Raw genomic sequence first — 23,119 nt, 5'->3', positions numbered from 1 at the left:
GTAGGGAGCAGATTTGTTTTGTCTGTGAGAAACTGAAAGTCAATGCTCAGTACATAGAGGTTCTGTGCAGTCAAAGACATGGCGAAGAGGGAAGCTAAAATAATTCCATTGCTCTGTTTAGATCATCTCAACAAGGATGTTGTGTCCAGTTTTGGAGACCACATGTCAACAGAAGTGTGTGCCACCTGGAGAAAATGTAGAGGAGAGCAATGAAAACAAGCTGTTGTTTTCAAAAGACACAGAAGGAAGGCTGAAAAGACAGTTTGCACTGAAGAAGACTAAAAGGGAGACACGACAACAGCCAACAGAAAAAAGAGGAAAGGAACACTTGTTTACTATAAGGAACTGGCAGACTGGAACAGTTAAGCCTGCAGAAACCCCATCATCAGAGGTCTTTGAGGACACATCAGAAGCTTCAATAACAAATGGACTTTTACTGATCTAGCAAGAGGGTGGATTGGTGAAACCCTAGCCATCCCCCTTCGCCCCTGCTCTCTGTGATTTTCCCTCATCACCAGCACTAGAATGCTGCAGGACTTGCAACCAGCAGATACCACTTCAGACATGCATTTATTTACCTGTTCGTAAAACTCATTGACGATGCCTTCTGTCCACTGCAGGTGCAAGTCTTTGCACTTTGCAGGCCCATTTATGTCAGCCAGTTTGATGCACATTTGGCAAACCAGTAAGCGGTCGTTCTCATTAGTCCAGTCAATTCCAACATCATCATTCACCTAGTAAACAGAAAAAGGAAAATAATGACAGTAATCCTGAACAAAAGGATGCATTCACAGAGAAAGTTCTGCCCTGGGATATCTTACAGCATATTTTGCCATTTGACAAAATTACAAGTCTAAGCAGACAAGCTAACCCAAGGCTGGAATTTACTATCAGCTGTAGAGCAATATGCTAAAAGAAAAAGATATAAAAAACCATTAACACTGAGACAAATTATGACAAATTAGTATTTAGGAAATGTTGTGGCTGTTTGAAAGATGCTTCTGCATCACCCCCACCCATATACAAACATGCTACATCTGTTGAGACCCCTCCAGTATAAAATAGTTTTTGCCAATCAAACACAAATTACTCTTTTTAAGGCAGTGATTAGTCTGGGACAAGCACTGATTGGTATGTTCCACTCCACTTTTTATTCCATGCATGACCATTCGACTATTCAAGGAGTAAGAAGAGAGAAGGAGGTTAATGCCCTTACAAAACTACAGCGGGCTGGCAGAACGTGATACATCAGATGGTTCTCCTCCTAATCTGCAGAGTCTCAGTTACCATAGTGGTTACACCTACTGTTGCCCAGCCTAATAGATTTTAAGACAAATTTAGTTTTCAATATCTGCAGTTTACATCTAGTACTTTGGTCAAGCTTGTCCTCTTCCACAGTTATGACAGTTAATCTCTGCAATAAAGCCACAGCAATTACTGGCTGAGTTTGTCTCATTCCTTATGTTCAAAGAAGTGAAGGTTTTGGTTCAAACTGTCAAATTCAAAGGATGAGTTCAAACAGCATAAATTCCCTGTGCTTTATTGTCATTGTAGCCCTGACAGATGAGAATCTGCCAATATTGTTCCAAACTTTACAAAGAAATTAGGCCAGTGAAAAGGATCCCAGAGTTCAAAATTAAGACCTAAAGAAATCCTTCTGGTACTACAGGAGGTTTTGGGACATGACTAGCAGGGGTGTAGAAGGAATTCAAACTTTTAAGGATCTATAGATCACTTCTATGTCTACCCTCCACCATTTAAGGCCTTTCTTTACAGCTTCTTAAAGCCTAACAGGGAGAGACAAGGAAATGGAAAACAAAACCTGTCAGGTATCTGGAAGCTTCAAAATTTCAGGATACAGGTCCATCCTCTGCAATACTACAAGAAAACATTTTATCTATGCCACCAAAACAGCTTGGAGGTCATAGTCCCACATGAGAAACATTACCACAGTTGGTGTGTCTCCCACAAGGAAGAAAAAATGCAGGACCAGCTCCAAAGGTACGTAACATCTAGGTAACATGCCAACAGCTTTGATGGACGATGGGAGTTTATTAAAGTAACTTGACAGACAGTAATTTCCAGTAAGTTAGGTTGAAATTCTACAATATTTTTAAAGAATGATTTTGTAGCATTTTGATTTTATACTCACTGAATGGAGTGTGCAGGAAAGATCTTTAGTGACCTTCCCTAGGGTTTACTAATTTGAAATAGAGTAGGAAAGAAAGACCATGCTTTCATTGCATTTGAAATAAAAATTTAAAAATTGTTATGATTTCTGTTTTTTGATAATATAACAGTACAATTAAACCAAAAAAGTTCACATTAAGTATTTAGCCATTATGGAAACGTAGTGACAGCTTTAATTTTTCTCTCCAAGTGTCATTGAATGAGAAAGCATGTTGGAAAACAGTGTAAGTGGGGTTTACTTTCAAATAGTCCCGCCTTAAACCACTATCTGAAAAAACTAAATATTTAAGAAAACAAAGCTGTCCCACTGAATTTAATTAAGTAAAAAAATTCCAGAAGTGCCAGTTTACTCCTCAACAGAATGCTATCCAAAAGGATATCAAGAAGAAAGAGTAATACAACAACCTTCCTAGCCTCTTGACTGTGACGCTACCAAGACTCACAATCTTTTCTGACCATCCACCAGAAACCTGAACCAATCTTCATACCTTGGCATTGAATTTGGCAACAAAATCAAAGTGTTTCTTCAGGTCAGTAGCCAAAATTGCCTCAATGACGAGGAAGCGGAAATGCTTGAACTCCACATGGTCGAGGTTGACCAGGAAGTTGTACTCTGGCCTTGACATGAAAAGGTTCCAGGCAGCAGCGGCGTGGTGGTTCTCCAGGACGGAGCGGTCGTTGTACAGCACTGCCTGTGAAAGCAATGAGGGCAGCTGAAAGCTGAGAAACCTCTTAGCAAAAGAAACATTGCAATGCGGAAATGAGAACAACATAGGCATGATACACGAGGGAGGCTCAGGTTTGGTTGCTTTGTTTGTAGGGTTTTTTTAAAGAACTTCTCAAGGTTCGAAGCTGTGATTTTGGTGGGACGAACAGCAGACACCTGAATTGTAGGAATGGCAAAGACTTATTGGAAGACTGATTTGAAAAATCTGGGTCTTTCATGCTCAAGGGTTTTTGGTTCCTGACTGAACTGTATCATATGACAATAGATTATTCTGTTTCAGGCCACAAATTAATGACTAAAACAACATAGGTGTGCGCTCCCCTGTTTCCTAGATCTAATCTTGCTTAACTGGGATTATTGTCTTTGGTGTTTGTACTTGGCACTCCTGTCCACATTGGACCGATTTCAAGCACAGAAACAAGTGAAATTCCATTTTGAGATCTGACAACGCACACTCAGCCTGACAGATTTCTCAGTGCTAAAATCCAAAACTGGTTATATCTTTACCAAAACTTGTGATGGCAATTCCATTCAGAAACTAAAGACACATGTAGAGAATTTGCTTTAGGGGACAATGATAATCCAGGAAATCTTTTCACTTCAGCAGCATTCAGTCTTTTGACAAATTGGGTTATGAAAAGGAAAGCTTTTGGGAATATGCTTCTATGTAAAATAGATACAAGTTTTGTAACATTTTATGCAAATATATACTCCTATGTTCCAGTGGCTTTGCACTTCAATTATATTTTTCTGTCATCTAGGGATGAAAAACACTCAGTCCTATCTTTAAATATAGAATCTATTCTTTACCCCAGAGAACACGTTGCTGAAGCAACTCAGCTTTACAGTCTGTCTTGCCTAACTGCACAGTAAGCATTTGAGATATCTTCTGCTACCTGGGCACAACTTCTGAGGGAAGATCTTTAAAACAAACGAACAAGCAAACAACAAACCAAACCCCCCCAAAAATAACAAGAAGAATTTGACTTTTTCCCCATTAATTTATTTTCAAACTAGGGACAATAACTTAAGGCTAATGACCTAACTTCCCTTGCTAATTTTTACAACTACAAAGCTATAGCACTTCTTAAAATAGATGTAGGGATAGCACATGTCTTCTAGCAATCTATTTACCTGGCCAGAGTATCAGAGTTTCTGATCACAGAAAGATGTCATAAGACTGGAAAGTATTGCTATTGGTTTATAGACAGAAAATGATACAGAGCAAGTTCTTGCTCTTGGTGACAGAGGAAGTCTGTAACCAAGTTGGGGAGTTAATCTAGAATTTCTGCATCCCTACCTGACTTCTCACCATTAAGCTATCTTTTTTTCTTCCCTTGTCCATAGAAATACTTTTCAGTACAGTATGCTGAAGCCAGCCAGGTCAGCTATGTAAAGTAAGGAAAGATGATCTCATAATTAAACCGATAAACAATGACTTAGAGTTGCTGAATTTAACTCCCAGCTTCGGCAGTAACTTCTGTGCAACCTTAGATAAGGCTCAATTCTTAATTTATAAAACTAAGATTATTTTCTGTGCACCACCCCACCCCCCACCAGCCCTGATAGATATATAGTGTAATAACATATTCATAAAAGACTGCAGCTGCTCATAATCTATAGTAGCAATAGAAAATACTTCATGATCATGCACAAACAAACTTGCATGGTGCACTGCCAGCTGTACAGGTGGGGTTTTTGAATTTTATTTTAATCTTTCTCTGCCTTGCTGGGTAGAATAATTATTCCATTATTTCACAGTTACAAATTCTCTATCAGTCAGAAGAGCTTCAGCTGAGACATTTTATCAGTCCCTTTCTTAACAGCTCTACTAACTGAGGGTGGCAAGGGTGTGTAAGAAGACTCTTACCAGTAATCCCCAAGTGAAATAATTATTTCTGTCACTTGGATAAGCTGTTTCCAAATGTGCTTAATGCAAGCCACAGGTACCATTGGCACGGAGAAGCTGTTATCAAAGACCTTCCAAACTCAACAGCAAAACTACTTGACATTTATTTACCTGAGGAGCGCTTGTTGCTACCAAAAAGGCATTGGTCCTTCCTGGATGATCATAATCATGCATGGCTGCAGCTACATAAAGAGCCATCAATTCAAGGGCAGGAATGTTGCCGGCTAGGCATCCATAGCTGTCATCTGTAGGTGTGTATGTCTTCGAAAACACATAACCCATATGGCCATGAGTGATTCCACTGTCAGAATCTGAGCAGAAATAAATCAATTTAAAAAAAAATAAAAATCCTACTGCGTGTTCAGTGACTTACCGAAACAGATAAAAAAAAAAAAAAAAATCCTACTGCATGTTCAGTGACTTACCGAAACAGAAGCAACAAAGCTAGAAGAGGAGCAAATTTACAATACATAACAGTAAACACATCCTGACCTCAATGCTTTCTGACACTGTGCACATGATTCAGTGGAATAAGGCACACAATTGGAAAGGAACAAATTCTGATCCCACCAGGGGATCTTCTAGCCATGCAGCAGAGCCTGTTTTCAAACTATGTACGTTACTATCAATAAGCCATGGATTCATGGCCATGCTGGAGCTTTGTGAGTAACTTGATCTTCTTCCCACTCCTTCCCCTAATTGCTTCACCATATAGATTAGTCTATGAGACACTTAACAGTCCTTAAAGCAATGGACTCACATTTATTAATTCAATTACAGTGAATGTTTTTCAACCCAAAGCTCTATACTTTGGATCTTTGCTGATAATCCTCTTAATCCTCTTTCTGAAACAGTTTGAACATGCCTGTCAGAGGCAGATACTGAATGAGATACTTTGCTAATTTAATTTGCTTTAATCGATCTTACATGCAGCTGAACAATACCTTTCAAGTAACAAACACCAAAAAGCCCCAAAACTCAACCCCTTCATTCTACCCATTTTTCCTCACCTACAAAGCCTCCAACAACCCTTGCTGATAAAATTTTCCTGGAATAAAAACATTTCCAACACCAACCAAAAAAGCTAGACCAGAAGTGGTTTCTGTGGAACAAACTCCCGCTTTTCCAGTACCTCCCTCAGTACTCCCACAAAATACAGACAGGTCCTGTAGTGCTATAGCTGAACCTAGGGAAGTTAATATGAAAATGCAATAAGAACAACTTCTTGCAAGGAGCAATCATAAAATAGCAGACGATGGTCTAATTGCCAAATGGTAAAAAGTCTCTTTCTTTGGAGACAGTAAGGAAAGACAAAGGAACACAGCCAAGAAGCAGCAGGTGCACAGTACTACCTACCTGCCCCTGTGGTTTTGTAAGAGTAAAATAATGCAAGGTTTGAGGATTTAAAAGTCCACCCTGTGTCTGGAGCAGCATGGAAAAGCACTACTAATACAGTTTTCCTAGAAATAAAACTATTGCCATAATCAAATGGTAACAAATATCTGTTACTACAGGTGACTGCAAAGGCTTGCATCCATACACTGCTAAACATAAAGCATGAGGATTTTTAAGGACCAGTTCCATTCTCTTCAAAGTTACACAAACATGCCTTAACACCTTCAACACTTAATGTGCTACTGTACTTAAAAGTCTATATAACAACAAGAACTGCATACAATCCTCAATTGTTTGCTTGTTTCATGACAAAAAAGTTTAAAAATACAACATACATACATTCACTTTTAAATATACCTGAATCACTTGCTGACCCGTGATCATTAATCACAGTTGGAAGTCCTGGGATGGGCTGAGTAGTAAGGTACCAAACGGCATGTAGAACATCAGTTGCATGGATTCGGTTGTGATCTGTGACACAAAGCAAAGGACCCTGCTATTAAACATGAAGGATGTTTCCAACAGAGGGAAATCAGCACCATCTAGTGGGTACCGTGTGGCAGTCAATCCAGCAGAGAACTCAAACACTACCACAAGCATGAAAAAGAGCTGTCTCCTGTAAATGCTCGGTTTTTCTTTTACTGAAGTTGAAGTACATTCAATGGTATGTCTCCCACCGGTCAAGAAAGAAAAAACAGCAGAGAAGCTGTTGGACCTGCAATGTAGGAAATGTTGCAAAGACTTGTGCTACCAGCTCCAATCCTTTACTCCAGTGGTTGTCTTTACCTAGTTAAATGCCATCATGTAAATTATGCACTGGTAACCTCCAATTCAAACAGAATTAGTGGGAAAATCTCATCCACTTCAGTAGCCAGTTTTCACCTAGCTTCTAAAATGCAAGGCAGGTAACACTTACCTGACTATACTCCAGCAAATTTAGGTGCTGTGCTAGCAGCTGGACTACAAAAAAATCAAGCTCAGGATACGTGTAAACTGCACAGTTAAGTCAGGCTTTTTCTTCAGTTTTCTTGCCAGAGAAAAAGAGTTCAGGCCCTGGATCCTGTAATCTGCCTTAGTACAAGCTCTCTTTGCAGAAATGAGACATGAAAGTCACCCCAAGGCTCCTATCACCAAATACTTAAAGGCCAGATAAACTATCCTACAGTCAACACAACTGTCTGAAAAGAATTCCAGACTAGTTCAGCACAAAGCACCATCTAAACATACGCTAGCAAAGAGCAACCATGATGCTATGCTGAAAGAGGAGTAATGCTTTGCTGCACCACAACCAAAGCTTACATCTGCGGTTAGACCACTGAACGACAAGCATTTCAGCTTGTGACTCAGGCTAATTTTGGGCAGAGTGGAGGTATCTTCTAATAGCTAAACACAGTGAACAGATAAACACAAAGAAATCTGCTAATCTGAATTATAACCTGTGACTACATTACTACTTCCATCTTTAAAACTCGCAGTAGCTGACTACCTCGCTAGGTAATCAGCTGTTCTAGTTGGAGACACCTTGGTAATGGCAATCAGTCATGAGTTTTCTCATTGGCAAACCAAATGCTGGAACAGGCTTTATGGGAACCGGGGAACTAGGTCATATTAAGAAGAGAATAGTCAAGGACCATGATAACACTGGATAGGATATGTATCCTTCATTAGGAAAAATTATGAACATACAAGTCCTCTAAGAAGTAGAAGTAAAGTTGACTGGTTTAATCAGGAGTGAAAAACCTCTGTACTCTGGAGGAGTAGAAGGGAATGGGAGCAAGATGTGTAAGCAAGCTGGTTTTATACTTGCTGCATCCAAAAGATAGGTGGCATGCAGCTGACAGAGGGTTTCTCAGCACTGGAGTTGAACTTCACCCTAAGGCTGCTCCTTCTGTATGAGAAAAGGAAGGAAGGAGAAGACCTGGGATGAAGCACCCTGGAGATCTGTATTTGCCTTCTTGCCACTGCTAGGGGGATGGATGATGCCTGCTCCTGCTGATAACAGCCACGGAGTCCCTCCAGAGCAGCACTGCTGAGCTCACATTTCTATTCCCCATCATCAGTAAGGCAGCAGCCGTCAGCCTGCATTTCCCTGGCTCTGGCAGAGGAGGGCTCACCACCTTGCCGACTCTACACTCCAGTGCTTGAGGCAACTACCTGCTCTGTTTATGCCTAAAACCAGCAGTTGAAGCGGTTTGGCAAATTGTATTTGAGTTAGTAAATACTTTGGGGAGGACTGAAAGCATGTTTTCAGTGAATAAATGATTCACACTGAAAAATACCAGCTGAGCTGCAGTTGCAGAACATGATGCACTCATCTACTTGGCATATTTTTTCTGCTTTACAAAGCTCATCTCCTTTGGTAGCACAGCACTACTAACTGTGTAAGAACCCAAATTGCTTATGGGGGCAAATGTTTCAATAAACTCCAACTGGGCACAGGGTACATTTGCATCATCAGAAATCATCAGTTCTTTGTGCCTATAGTAGCTTTATATGGCTTGCCCAGAATTCAGTATGAACTATTATGAACCAACATGAAAAATCAAATGCAAGGAAGAAAAAAAGAGAGATGGGGGTGCACCACTGGCCTCTGGCTAGAAAGCCATCCATTTATAGTCGTGATGAAGCAGAAGTAGCTGTCATAGTTAGAGAAGAAAGGCTTAAATAACAAAGCGTGTGGAAAATACCCCAAACTTCATGGAAGCATAATTACCTGCTGGGAATTTTTACTTACACGGTATCTCTCGGTATCCACATTCCAAAGCATGAAAGTAGTTCATAAATTCCCTCACTGGTATTTTAAAGGTTTCAAACAGCCCCATGTCTTCAAAAAGCCTGTATGATACCTGAAAAAAAGCAAAACAACCATGCTCTTAAAGAGACCAGAAGAACTCTAGAAATCAGATATAAAAATCATTCTGTAGAATTCCCCCATGAAAACCTGCTTTCCTGGTAGTATTTTCTCAAGTACATTTGAATCCAGCTATAGGTGCAGCTATCTGCATTTCCATAGGGATGTGCCTGCACAGCCAAACATATACGATGTTTGTACCAAACAGCCCTCCTCATTCCTTCATTATACTCTTCCAGATGATCTTCTCTTCCTTTCAGTCATATGGATTCCTCAGTTTTTTCAAACACCTCAGAAACATACACACATAAAGAAGGATACCCTGTGTCTTGGCAAAAATTTCCCCACAGATTTCTCCAAGAAGCATCCATGAATCAAATTAATTTCCAGAAAAAGGGGGAACAAGTGAAGAAATTACAAAAGGAGAGAATCATTTGGATCCTATGCATTCTCTTCTTTCCCTCTTCCCTCTTTTTGAAATGAAATGGTAAGAGCAACTTCTCCAACAGGATTTCAGAGGCAGCAAGTAGCTTAGGAAGTGGAGCTGCTCCAGGTATTCCTGCACAGAAAGATGACTGTAGACATCCGGAAGAGGATGAAGGGAGAATGTGATGGATGAGTGAGAGGAGTGTTCAGGAGAGATGAATGCTCTGAAATGTAGACAGTAGCTGCTGCAAAATGGACACTCTTGAAGACAAGTTTGAACTTGACATACAGAACAATGGGACATAGTAAAATTACTGCCTGACCTTTTCACTTCTTTCACAAATTGGACCCTAAAGCTTTTCAGCTTCTTTATTTATTTTCTGCTGTTAGCTAAATTCTGTCCTTTTGATGCTGTCTGCCTGGTAATGATCTGCCTAGAGCCAAGCAATCTGAAGCACACTTGGAATGATGACTGCTATACTGATAAGAAATTGTTGCAAATTATGTTTCATGTTATACATCTGAAGGCAAATGAAACAGCTATCCACACTGCCATGATTCCAGTTAGATAAACAGAATTTTATGGAGTTCCTTATCCAAATTACGCATGAAGTCAGTCTCTTCGCTGTGCCTTGGTACAGGAGGATCCCATGGACTTTTCAGAGGGTAAAGTTTTGCTTTCTACAGTTCCTTCCTTTGATTCTAAGCTCAAGTCTTCAGAGTGCTGTCATTTCCTAGCTCCTTAGCTCTTTTGCCATAAAGAACTTTTCACTTTATGACCAGCAGCCATGGCCAGAAAGAGAAACTACCTGCAGCAGTGATTTTTCCTGGCTCCATTCCTAGTGGCACTTAGATAATTATGGTGGGAACAAAGCAAGAGCTGAGCTCAGAACTCTAACTGTCAGAAATGTATCATCAGAGGGGCACCCAGGATGGTGTCAGATGCCATGCTCAACCTGTCTCTGCATCATCACTGCCTGTTGCAGTCATTTCCCAGAATTAGTTCACATGAAGATTTTCCCTCAGAGGCAAGGTGGGGGCGCAGGAGTGGTGCGGGGAGAGAGAAGATGATTAATGCTGCAAATTCATATCAATTTTAATTATTCTTACTATAAAAATCTACAGTGGCACGATATTTGCTTTCCAAAGCAAAGGAGTTTCTCTTCCATTCCAGATTTTCATTTTATAGGAGATTTGAGAAAAGTGTTAAGTGTGACTGAAGATATTATCTAACTTTATGACCTGTTGTGAAGCATCAGCTCAGCTGGAGAGCTCTGCTGTTCCTTTCTGAAATGAGACTGGTATGTAAATTCCACTCATGCATATTTGTTAGTGCCACACTTAGAGTGCTTGCCACTGTACTTTGCACAGATGCTTTTATGGCCGCTGACTGGTTTTGGGTCTTTTTATATGTCTAAATCAATTTAACATTCCAAAAGGAAGAAATAGACATCTCAAGCAGCTTTAAAGATGCTAAGCCAGCATTTGCTTTCAAAACTGAATGCTTCCCTAGAGGCGCGTGTCAACTCTGCTTTGTTCCATCTCATAAATTTAACCTAGCAAGGCAAACATAGTTAATTCAGCTTGTTAATTTACTTACTTTTTAATGGATGAGTCCATTTAGTGGCAAAATACAGAGAATAAATCATTAGAGCTTTTGTTTTCTTTTGCCTATAATATCCCAGGATTTAAAAATTATGCAAGAAAAAGACAATACTTTTGGCAGGGGAAAAAAAACTTATTTATTTTAATTATCTTATTTCTGAAAATATTGTTGTTAGGAACATCTAGGAATATGGGGGAAAGAACTAAAGGATTTATGTTTTATGAACAAGGTTGAACTTACTACCTTCTGCTCTTAGGGAGTGGGAGTTATTACAAGCGGCTGTTAAAGAAAATGTTGAATTTTGATCACAAATATTATTTATTAAAACTTCTCTGTTTTATTTCCCAGACCTCATTTTGTGGCACTGCAAAAAGGATAAGCTGCTCAGAACCCATGAAAAAAGCAGATGTTGGGAAACTGCGTGGAGCTTTAGTGCAAACTCAGAGAACACAGGGGAATAGTCCTGATAGGCACAAAACTATGCAACTTGGCAAAGTGCTTAAAACCTATAGAGGTAACCATGTAACAGAACAAATTTTGGCTCATCTCAACTGTTGGCTATGCCATTAAAAAAAGTTCTGTTTTACCTTATGCTTCATTTGTCATTCTGTTCATTTTATACTATTACAAAACAATATGACCAATATGATCTAGAAGTGCCTTTGAATCACATAGTCACTGCCCTAGTGTAAAAGTGTCTCAATGGTTATAAGTGAATTTATATCAATATCCACATTCAGCCATAGTCTGCCAATTTCTCTAAAACTGATCTACAGAGCTGGCAGGCTGGTTAAAAATAGATGGTACTTGCCAAGCTACAGAACAATAAAAGGCAGACCACAGAATAAATTTAAATTCATGCCGTGGTTTTCCTGGTTGGCTACTGGATAATTGAATCTAGCCAAATAATAGATAACCACCAAGGGACCAAGATTTGATACAGCATTCCCTGGAGCTCGCTGCACTGAGATCTGCCTGACATACTAACCTCTGTTTTCGGAGGGGATTGTTAATTGTCCCACATTATACCAACTGACATAGTCTCTTTTTTCCAGCATTCATCACTACATAATGCCTTGTAAAGTGATACTAGAACTGTCAGATTATCTTGTGATTTTTTCTCGTTCATCTCTAAATAAGAATTACTTGCCATTCCTGTGTAATAGACCTCAATATTTCCTTAAAAAAAATTGCTAATTTGCCAGTGTGCCAGAAAAAGGGTCATAACAGAGAAGAAAGTTCAGCCAAGAAAGTGATTATGGAAGCCCATTCAATTTCCCGGAAGGAATGAAAAAATGATGGTTTAAAGAAAGACTAGCAAGCTCTCACATCCTGATTCACAGTAAATTACTATTTCCTATCTAATAATATGAATTTACAATCAAAGTGCTGACTCTTTATAGTTGAGAGAATAGAGCAAGTTTTTCCCCCACTTCCCACAACCTTGCATTTTTGCACAGACTGACTGAAATCTCCACTATTTAAAACAGACTGAAGTTCCATATTTCCTTCAACAACTGAATATATTTACTGGTTAGCCCTCCCATGATGAACCCCATGGGAAATCCTTCCACAAAGAACTCAGCAAGAGGTGGCAGTGTCTCCTGAAGAAAGAAGAGAATATTCAGAAAGGTTTACGTAAACTCATCAGCAGAGAGCAGCAGGTAAAAGAGGTGTGTGGTTTTTCCTTTCACATTTTTAAACTTAAGAACTTAGAAACATTAAAGTAAGGAACGTAATGAGGACTTCATATTGTCACTTTTGAATTAGGTGACCAATACATTGGACAATGGGTCTTTACACTATTTTGTCTAAATCTGTTGATAAACTAGCCAATCATTGCAGATTAAGACATCCTTCTCACCTGACTGAGAATCCGACCACATTTCTTTCCAATTTTTTCCACCAAATCAAAGATGGGGAAGTTCCAGCTATTTAGCTGCTCCATCAGGGGATCCAAGTTGTCCATAACCAGAGGCTCAGGAGCAAGTACAGGCTTGTCCTATTCCAAAAATCAGAATAAAGAGGAATTTTAGTTCTGTGAAGTATCTAATGCAAAAATTTCTGCTTTGAAAAACTAAGGTCAGATTAGCATCATCTGTAAGTCAATCGTACTTTACACAGCTCAGTGGAGATGTCCCCATTTCTATAAGCCCTGCAGACTCTCTTTTATGATTTGTTTTACTTGAATGAATAGAAAATTCGGTATGTGAAACATCAGTCTCTGAACTTATCCATTCATTCGTTCATTCATGGGAATCATTCATTCATTCCAAGGGAGTCTGTCTTCATTATAAAATTTGCTGCAGTGCAGAGGGAAAAGTGCTCAGTTTCTACTTCCACATCAGGACCCATTCATTGCAGTCTAACATGGCTAATGGAGCTTGGTCCAAGTGTACTTCTTAAACTGAAACCTACTCATTTTTCAAGGTCTGTACACAAAAGATGGATTGTACCCCTTCCTTCACACTTCTCCCTTTATACTTCCTTGAATTTCATTACTAAGAAACCACAGATGAGTAAATGTAAGCATACCTCAAGATAAATGCTATCTCTCAGCATGTCCAACAACTCCAACAGATTACAGTAAATTTTTCAGGAGCTCATGCCAACTTAAATTTAACAATTGTTTTACAACAGGCTATAGAAAATTTAACTAAACAAAGCTTTCCCTTTGTATCTCCATCAAGTATAAAACTGAATTCAGTCATGATGAGAAGATGAGCATTTGTTCACCATCCTGAAATACTTTTGTGTTCAATACATACACCAACAATAATCGTGCAATACCCTCAGACCACTGTTAATTTATTTTAAAATAAGGACTACTGTATATATTAGCCAAGACTGCAAGGCCACTGGGATGTTGAAGTGGCTGAACAGGAAGATTACGTATCAAGCTGGCAGCGTGATAAGATACATTATCTTCCTACCAATACATTCCCTTTAAAGGCAATACTAAGACAGAAGCCAAACATTTAAAGAATGCCTAATGCCAGACCCATAAACTTTGATGTATTCATCAAAATAGATGGTTAGTGTTTCACAAGTGGCCAGTGCTTAGCAGCTCTCACACAGTTCTATGGTTCCTTTCAATTCTTGGAAGCCAATCCCCCTGCTGCAAGTTAGGAGCCTGCTGCAGTTGTTGCTTCAAACCATGGCCCCCATTTCGAGGCAGCCTTAAATATTTTTTGGTGGGTGTTTGGATTTTTTTGTTCCTTTCATTGATTTATTCCTCCCCCCCTGACCCCGTGTCAGTATACACTCAGTCTATTGTGCAAGTGGAAAGAAATTAAGCTACCTCAGGTGGTATTAAGGGATGTAGAATGATGGTCTCTGGTGTGTAGGTCCTACAGACGGATCCCTTCCGTGTCTGCTCCTTGGAGCAATCTGTCTCATCGTCATTTTGTACGATATCGCTGCTATCGCTGTTGTTGGTCTCATAGTCAGAAGTGGCTTGAGCAGGATCATCTGCAACACAAATCGTAAAGCTTGTTGTGTGAACAGCAAGGACTGCATGAAAGTCATCCTGTGACCTTCTGAGTAATAGCAACAGGATCTCTGACTCATAATACATATGTGCTGCTTGGCTGGGTCCAAAGTCAGGCAATCTGTCCAAAGGCAGTAAAGCATATATCCTGCAGAGTGTAAAAAATGGGATCAGGGATTGAAGAGCAAGAAAAATTTTGAGGACCGTGATTTGAGCTGACTAGGTTAGATGGAGAAAACCTTATTTTTTTATATTTTAACTCTAGTTTATGAAGACTAGAGTTTTGCTTTTAGCATTTTGCACATATTGTACATTCAAAATGGAAGGGACCCCAGCCACGTATGGAAGATTTCACCCACATATGCTTTCGTTTTATGACAGAGAGGCATATCTACCACTTCTCTAAGTGATTATTAAATTTTAAGGGATGAGGAGGTTTGATGGACAATGAATTACCTGTTCTGTTCAGGGTGTGTGTGGTACCATCATTTCTATCTGGTGTTCCATCACCAGTTTCTATTTGGTTATAGGGTCTGCCACAGCTGTAACAGATCAAGAAATACGCACAATATAAAAACCAATGCACAATAGACAGTCATATGTGAAATGATTTTAAGATTACACCACACAGTATAAGCTATGGTACAGGGTGAATTCTCCAGAGAACATTACAAAAGTTGAACTTTTACTGGAAGTCAATTATGTAAAGCCAAAAATAAAAAAAGACTTTGGAATAACTGGCCACCACTATTAAATTTGTGTTGCCAATACTAAACCTATATCATATGATAGGATTTTTTAAATGAATTTTTTTATTCTCCAATTTTTTTAGTACAAAAAAATCCTTGGTTTTGTACTGCCTTATAAACACGAATTAAAAAGATTAATATGTGCCAGCATGCCATACAAACTTACGTAATTCAATTTGAACACAGTCATGATGTGGCTTTACTCTTCTTTTCTTTTGTAACACTTGGATATGTTCCTCTTAAGAAGGAAAAAGGTAATTTGCCATGACTTCAGTGACAAAATACCAAGTACATCAAAATGAAGGGGGCATTTTGGAGAGAACATGAGGTGAGTGATCTGGCATCCAGACATTTAGCAGTGAAATCAGAAGAGTTTGCTTCGTCATTCTCAGAACAGAAAGAAACTGTGGGGGGGATCACAATGTCATGGCCTTTCCAAATGACTGGCTCTTCTCTTCCATGAAAATGCTTTATTCCTTGTATGTGATTCTCCTTTAAGACCTAAATGTGAATTCAATACCAGCTGGAACATTTTAAATTACAATGTCCCAATATGACAGAGCCTAGGATCTGAAGGGACAATGACATACCATGAAAACTTGTGATAACTTAACAAATCTGAAGCAGCATTATATCAAATCTGTCTACAAAACCCTGACATTTTAACCTTCCTTTCATTGGTTCAAGTCAGCATTTGGTGGCATATCTCATACAAAACAGCCTTTGCAAAGCAACTATGACAAAATAATTTTGATTGGTCAAACATTGTACTAAAAACTTAGCACCAATTTAAATACACCATCTAAAAATCACCATATAAAACCAGCTGAAATCTCATGCCAGATGGCTTTTGACTGGATCATTCAAAACATATTCCAGAGCTTGTTATGCCCTGCAAATGTAGTGAAATCCTAAAAGCATTTTAAAAACAAATACAAATCTGTATACAATGATACTTGTAGTGCATAGCCAAGCAAATAAATCTTGTATCACTCAGGCTAAGTAAAAAGATCTAAAAAATGTATTAATTTTTATCTCCCACATTCCATGTGGCTTTTATAAGGTCAATGCTTACAAGATAAAATGTGAAAGTAAAAGAGAAAGAGAGTCTTTGATTTGTTGTAATGTCACAAGGCTTTTGCGTCATGAGCGTACCTCTTTATTTCTAGAACTTGAGAAAATTCACACTGATTTTATTTGTATGACACACATAAGACACTGTAATAAAAAAAAAAATATTAAAAAATGACTGAGCTACCTGGTGGAACACTTGAAATTTGCTCTATGTTAGAAGTAAATGTGCCCATGCAACTTTTAACTCAACACCCTTTGTGCATAAGCATTATAATATACTTCTTAATCACAAGATTGTTTAACATTTTTTTCCACAGAACTCCTGACACATTCATTACTAATTATTGGTTATAATTTATTTTAGCAGCATTACCTGCTGTACTACCACATTTCAGTTTGTAAGTAAAAAAAAGTACAGCAAAACTGCTGTTGATTCCACTACCTGGGTCAATCTGATTTAAAGTACTGGACTCTTATAAAGAGTTGATTTTCTCTTTTGTTATTGGGGGAGGGATTAGTTTGGTGGTGGCAGAGGTTTGCTGACTTGGTATTATTTCCTATCAAGGCAGGGGTTTTGGTAGGAAATGTAGGGGATTGCATACCCTGATGACTAGCAATCTTAAATGTGAAAGCTCAGACATTAAAACATTTACTTCCAGTGTTTGTTAACTTAATTCTCTCAGCTTGTCTTAGCAATTTTATTTTTTTTTGGTAACTTAATTCTCTCAGCTTGTCTTAGCAATTATTTTTTTTTTGGGGGGGTTGTTGTTTTTTGGGGTTTTGTTTGTTTGTAATTGTCCTTACATTATTAAGGGGTGCATTATTTACGTGGAGTTGGTTCAGCTTGTATCTGTGGTAGAAATGTAACAGTACTTATGATTTTTCAATTGACATTAAAGGAACAGTGACTTTTAGGCATAGTGGATACAGATTGTATTGTCATTACACCATAATATTTTAAAAATGTGTTTGTTTCAAATAACCAACAACAAAGTCTATGCCAGCAATGTAACACTTATGCAGTCTAAGCAGTTGAAACCCAGGAAATTAAGAACCTAAAAATGCTATGCAACCTATGTAGATCTCATAAGACAGAAGCCATGTAAATGCTAATGAGCATTTTCTCAGTGATTACATTCAAATCAAAGTCTACATAGATTAAGAAAATATACTCCATTACTACCTACAACAACTTTACATTTTTTTGGACATTTTTTACACAACGGTTAATAGAAACAATGATAATTGTTACTAGTTCAAGTAATAATGTTTTGTTGAAATAAAAATAAAGACACAGTTTAATGAGATAGTAGCACATTTATAATGTATTTCCTATGTGTAATAAAGTTTACATTTCAAATAAATACATGCAAGACCCAAATATATTTGGAAAACTCCTAAAAGCACTTAGTTTCTATTGAGTCACCCAAACACATCTTAAAAGCCTGCTGGGATCCTACCCTGAACTCCAGTGATGATTACTCCCTTGAGCAAACTTGCAATCTCAATTTTGACTTTCTCACACCCACTTCCTAGCCCTGTACACAGCACTCTGAGACACATCTAAAGGCATGTGACTTGAGTCAGAATTGAAAAACTATTTCCAAAAATAGTCAAACTTGATAACACTTAATCCAGGCTCCGATGACTTGCTGTTCACTGGCTAGCCAATAATCACAAACCACTCATTACTACAATCAAAAGTAACAGCTAATGAGTAAGGTAACCTTAAAAATGCACTGAACAGGCTTCTAAATACCAGTGTTTCCCACTATTCTGAACTGGACACATACTGCAAAATCCAGTAATCTAATTTAGCAACTAATTCCTTTTCGAGAAGACAAGCAGAACTTTATTTCCAAAATGCAGATTTTGCGGAGCAGGTCTGTGTAACCTAATAAAGGGCTATTTGAAAATGTGAAAATAAATGGAGTTATTGTAATCTTAGCAGCAGAAAGAACTCAGCTACAGTTGATTTCTGAAAAAAATCCCAATGCCACATAATCTGATTCTGCCTAGGGATGACAGAACCCACTCCTTCAGAGAGAGAGCTCAGAACTACCTAGTCTTCAGGCATTTTTGCCTGAAGGTGTGCCAAAGCACACCTTTATCAGAAGGCTACAGGCCAGCAACTTTTAAATCCTAGCAGTCAGATTTTTATGTCAAACATCTGATGTCTGCTGTGAAAGATCTGGCCTACACCCTCAAAGTGACTGTTCACGTTAACGGCACGGCATGAGAAACACAAGCTGTTGACATGAAATCCAACTCAGAGATTTGCAAATTATTGACAAATAATTTAGTTATTAATCAGATTGTGCATCTGACGTGAGTAAAAGCTATTAAATGTAGCTAACAATCATGCAGTTTACAAGGACTTTGTTGCATCAATCTACACAGTTACTCATATACTAAGAGCTGCTTAAATATGGTGAAATATCAATACACAATACCCACTGAATCACAAAAACTTTTATGTGGGCCAAAAGAGCTTGTTCATTTGGTCAACATTAATGATTGCCACTCATGTCAAATTAGTATCTTACCTGCTGCAGATGACAGAGGAGCTGATAATAGGGTCTGACAGCACAGGTGCACTCTGAGTAGAAGTTAAGACTTTGTGTGGCTTTAAGCCTTGCTTGGTATCAACATCTGTAGAGTCTGGAAATGACACGGAAGATGTTTTTCCGGTAGGACTTGTGGCAGGTGTTCCCTGAATTGGTGAATGGCATGGGGAGGTGAGAGGTGAAATATTTGGTGGGATACCTGGCAAGGGAAGAGTTGTGTCAATTAATGGAAGTGGCAGTTGGCTGTATGAGTTCACTGTGCAGAAACACTCTTGATGAGGTGTGCAGGTACCAGCATAGCTTCCAAATGGAAAAGTGAGAGAAAACCTCCTCCACTCTGAGCCAAGCCCCAAGCTCCATTAATATCAGCCACTTCTACATGTGAACACCAGTAAGACATAGTTCACTATGTCCCTTATTCTATCTAAGCACCACTGAAAAGATAAAATGCATCAGCCAGTCCAGTGTTTGAGAAGAAGTACTGCCTTCTTTTTGAATTCACATTTTCTAAACTCAGCCAAAAACGTCCCATTCACAATAAAGAGTAGAGGAGCAAACATGATCTATCTAAAAGGAAATGCATATAAATTGACTTAATTCCTGTGCTCAAGCTTAAGGGAACTCAGCCCCAGTTCATCTACCATGTTCATCTTCAAAGCCAAATTATATAAAGAGCCTAGGAATTGATCTGGTTTTATGTTAGAATTGTGCCCACTATCTAAATGTGTTCCAGACATAAAAATTACCTTAGAATAAGGCAATATGTTGATACAAGTTTATGCAATACTAAACTTGCAGGATATAAGGGTACAGTTCCAGTGTTGTTTTTTTTCTGATAACAGCTTACTATGATCTGAGGTTAAAATATGACTTACTATTGACAATCCAAGAGCTAAAAATAATCTCTGACAGTTACCATACTGTAATTTTGAGATCTCCAGCATCTCCTAAGATTTGATTAGAGTGGCATGTATTATTGTCTTAATTCAATGATTGCAACTAGGATATTATGCTAGTCTTGAGATCAGAGACCTGCAGCCTACAGAGTGATTAGAAAGTTATCAGATGGTCATGACATATGGAAATTGCTTTTAAATATAGAAAGCCTCTGTTTCACATTTACTAATCCTTTGAGATACCTTCTTTCCATCCAAAAAAAGTATGTCTTCAAAAACATTTTGCAGTCTGTTAGTTGCACGGGGGATTGAGTTGGATTATTATCTGTCTTTGAGCTATATGTTACCAGGCAATCTTCATGACAATTAGAGAATACAATATATACAGTCATCTTTTCAACAATTTAAAACAAGTCATGGGAATTTAAACACTGATTTTCCCAGTAATGTTTCTAATCACAGCTGGCTTTCTACTGCTAGTCTGAGCTCCTGTCTCATTTTGTTGTAGGATTTACTTAAAGAGTAATTTGCGTGAGTAATGAAAAATAAATAAATTCACCACATAAAAAGCAAAGCTACTATCAATAATCCAACATTTAACCATTTATTGGTAAAAGAGAAAGCAAGGAATAAATTCCTTGCTATAGCAAGGAATTTTCAACAACGAAGATAAGAGAACAATATCAGGGAAATTTTTTTAAAGTATATCCATCTGCTTAGGTGCTTCAGAACTTTTACACATGCTCAGTGCTGAAGAAGTAAAAAGAGTAACTTCAATGTCATGTGAAATTACATATGAAAACACCTGAATTTACCACAGAATTTTGCCGAAATAGCGATAGCTAGCAGTATTTTAAAATATTTTAATGCATAATTAAAGACACATTTTGTAAACCAAGAGATCTAGTGAATCAGCTTCTATTGAGAGTTGCTATATATTTCCAATGGAGCCAATATATAAAAATCTAATTTGTATTAACCAATGCAAACTGAAACAATTCTTCAGCTGGAATACTAAAACATCCTAATTTAAAAAGCACTATTGTAAGCAGTCTAAAACATGAAAGTATCAAACTTTTTCATAAAATGCTGAATCAAAATTTTTACTCCTGTCAATCAGTGTCCCTAGGAATTGCTTGTGATGGAATGGAGCTCTTCATGATGGAAAGGAGCTCATGCATTTGGGCCACGGAGATGACTATGAACACCTTCTGAAAGAAGAAAAAACTAAATGTAAAACTGACTGATGGGCCTGATAATTTATGCTTTCCAAGTAGAAAATACCACACACACACACACCCCTTTCAAGTTAATGAATTAATCTTTGAAAAACTACAAAATCTAAATTGGATTTGTTCTGTCCTAAAACAAATTCCTGGATTCTTTGATACTCTATATTCATTATTTTCCAGGTTCAATTGTATTCATTTGCCTATGTGCCTATTACCTTTTAAGAAAATATTTTGTTACTTATTCTTCACTGTGGTATAACAAAGCAGCTTCTGTATAAGAGGAGATTAAATAAACTCTTCAGTTTGAAAAGGAGATGTGATGTGACAGTGCTAGATATGCAGAATAATTGTGCAGCCACATCTTCAAACCCATCTCTAAATTGGGATTCTCAGATGCCTAAGGCATCTATCAATTTCTATCTGATGTCTGAGTGGCCAGTATCTCTGAGTAACATTATCTCTACGTTATTCCATGTTTGGAAAAAGAATGGGCTGATTTAAAAAAGGAAGGCCTTATGATCATTTTTAATTGTAAGTTAAAGCATGGGTAAACATTACTTTGTCCTGCATTTGTAAAGGCAAGAGAACCACATTACTGTTGGTTACAACTGCATCACAGCTGTCAAGTTGCACATTCCATTATCAATTAAGAAGTCACTTTTCCCCAAATAAAAAGGAGCAATTTAAAAAAAAAATTCTTTAAGGCCCAAAAAGCTGAGTAAAAAACCCCATACATCTCATCTCTAAAAATAAGTAAGAACTACCTGGACTTTCTCAATAATGACTTTATACAGAGATAGACCTCTGACTCGTAATGCCTTGTCTTGGATATGTTTGCATAAGACAGGTCAGTTGCTGCCTACAGCTCTGAATGGCATTCTGTGAGTTCTGTTTCAGGAAATCTCAGTCAGGCATTCTACACAGTTAATCTCACAAATGTTACAGAAAACATTCTGTTCTCAGCCCTGTTGTAGTCCAGGTGGTTACATGGATATAAATCACAACACAATTTAGTATTGCACTTGCTGCATCATGTCATGACTAACCTCCATAAATCATAAAATTCAAAATATTTACAATGGCATCACTATGAACTATAGTATTTTAAGCCACAGTTTGCTTTTTTTTTTTACATAAAGGACATAACTATATTTATATTGATGTAAAAACTAGAAAAGACAGATTGGAAAGAGCTCAAAAGCCGCTGCCAGTGTTAGTCACAGGAAAGCAGCTAAGTGAGCCTGACAAAGCCATGGATATCCACTCACCTTGCCTGCTCTGCCTTTTGGCATTCAGGTGGTTGGTAGAAGACATGGGGTATGAAGTAGAGAAGGACCTGCTCTTCGTGATTGTCATCAGAATTGAGCTGTTCCAGGAGTCAGTACTGCAAAATCAAAGCGCAAACGAACATTGTTTGATACAGTAAAAAGCTCTCAATGCAGTAAAAATCTGCTCAGTGGCAGATTTCAAGAAGCTAGGAGCCACAGCAAGAAGTACATGATACTGAGATAGACAAAATCAGACAAAGAAAACAGCATCTATTTGCTGGCTGACCTGCTATTTGTGAGGCGCTCAGTATTGTATTCAGCAAAAACATTTACAAAGCAAACACTCCAAAGCTGGACTTCCTTCAGTGCTGAGGCCTATTCACTTTATTTATATGAACATGTCTTCATTATGTTGTTCTGACAGTACAAAAAGGCTAAAAAGTTGACTTGAAATAAGCTAAATTTATATTCTCTTTTAATGCCTCTTTACAAGAGCCAGAAGCTCTCAGTATAAACGAAAGATCAGTTTCCTTGACTCCTCTGCTGCAACTACCAAGGCAGTAACCAACCCAGTAACCTTTTGGGCACTGAAGGAGCTGCCCAGGAGGCTGGAAGGCTTGGAAGAGCCCTGCATTGCTGCTGTTAGTGTTGTGCCTCTTCTCTGTGTGAAGCACATCATGCTCTCACCAACTCAGATGCACACTGCATCTCAAAAATATTTCTATTGACAGACCCGGAA

At 38.2% G+C, this 23,119-nt stretch overlaps 1 protein-coding gene across 1 annotated transcript in view; it reads right to left on the bottom strand.

Moving 5' to 3' along the window:
* Positions 1–23,119, bottom strand: part of PDE3A (phosphodiesterase 3A, cGMP-inhibited) — an 86,502-nt gene that overhangs the window by 7,789 nt on the left and 55,594 nt on the right. The window contains exons 4-13 of the mRNA XM_010002946.1: positions 22,381–22,496; positions 18,964–19,183; positions 15,051–15,136; positions 14,406–14,575; positions 12,969–13,106; positions 8,956–9,067; positions 6,579–6,692; positions 4,938–5,137; positions 2,679–2,882; positions 579–734 (exon numbers count right to left, since the gene is read on the bottom strand). Of these exons, the coding sequence (XP_010001248.1) occupies positions 579–734; positions 2,679–2,882; positions 4,938–5,137; positions 6,579–6,692; positions 8,956–9,067; positions 12,969–13,106; positions 14,406–14,575; positions 15,051–15,136; positions 18,964–19,183; positions 22,381–22,496 (1,516 nt within the window). The remainder of the gene's footprint in view (positions 1–578; positions 735–2,678; positions 2,883–4,937; positions 5,138–6,578; positions 6,693–8,955; positions 9,068–12,968; positions 13,107–14,405; positions 14,576–15,050; positions 15,137–18,963; positions 19,184–22,380; positions 22,497–23,119) is intronic.

This window comes from Chaetura pelagica, unplaced genomic scaffold (assembly GCF_000747805.2).
Source record: "Chaetura pelagica isolate M959 unplaced genomic scaffold, ChaPel_1.0 scaffold117, whole genome shotgun sequence".
NCBI lineage: Eukaryota > Metazoa > Chordata > Aves > Apodiformes > Apodidae > Chaetura > Chaetura pelagica.
Note: the sequence above shows the minus strand (reverse complement) of the source record. Positions and strands in the feature narration are given on the sequence as shown.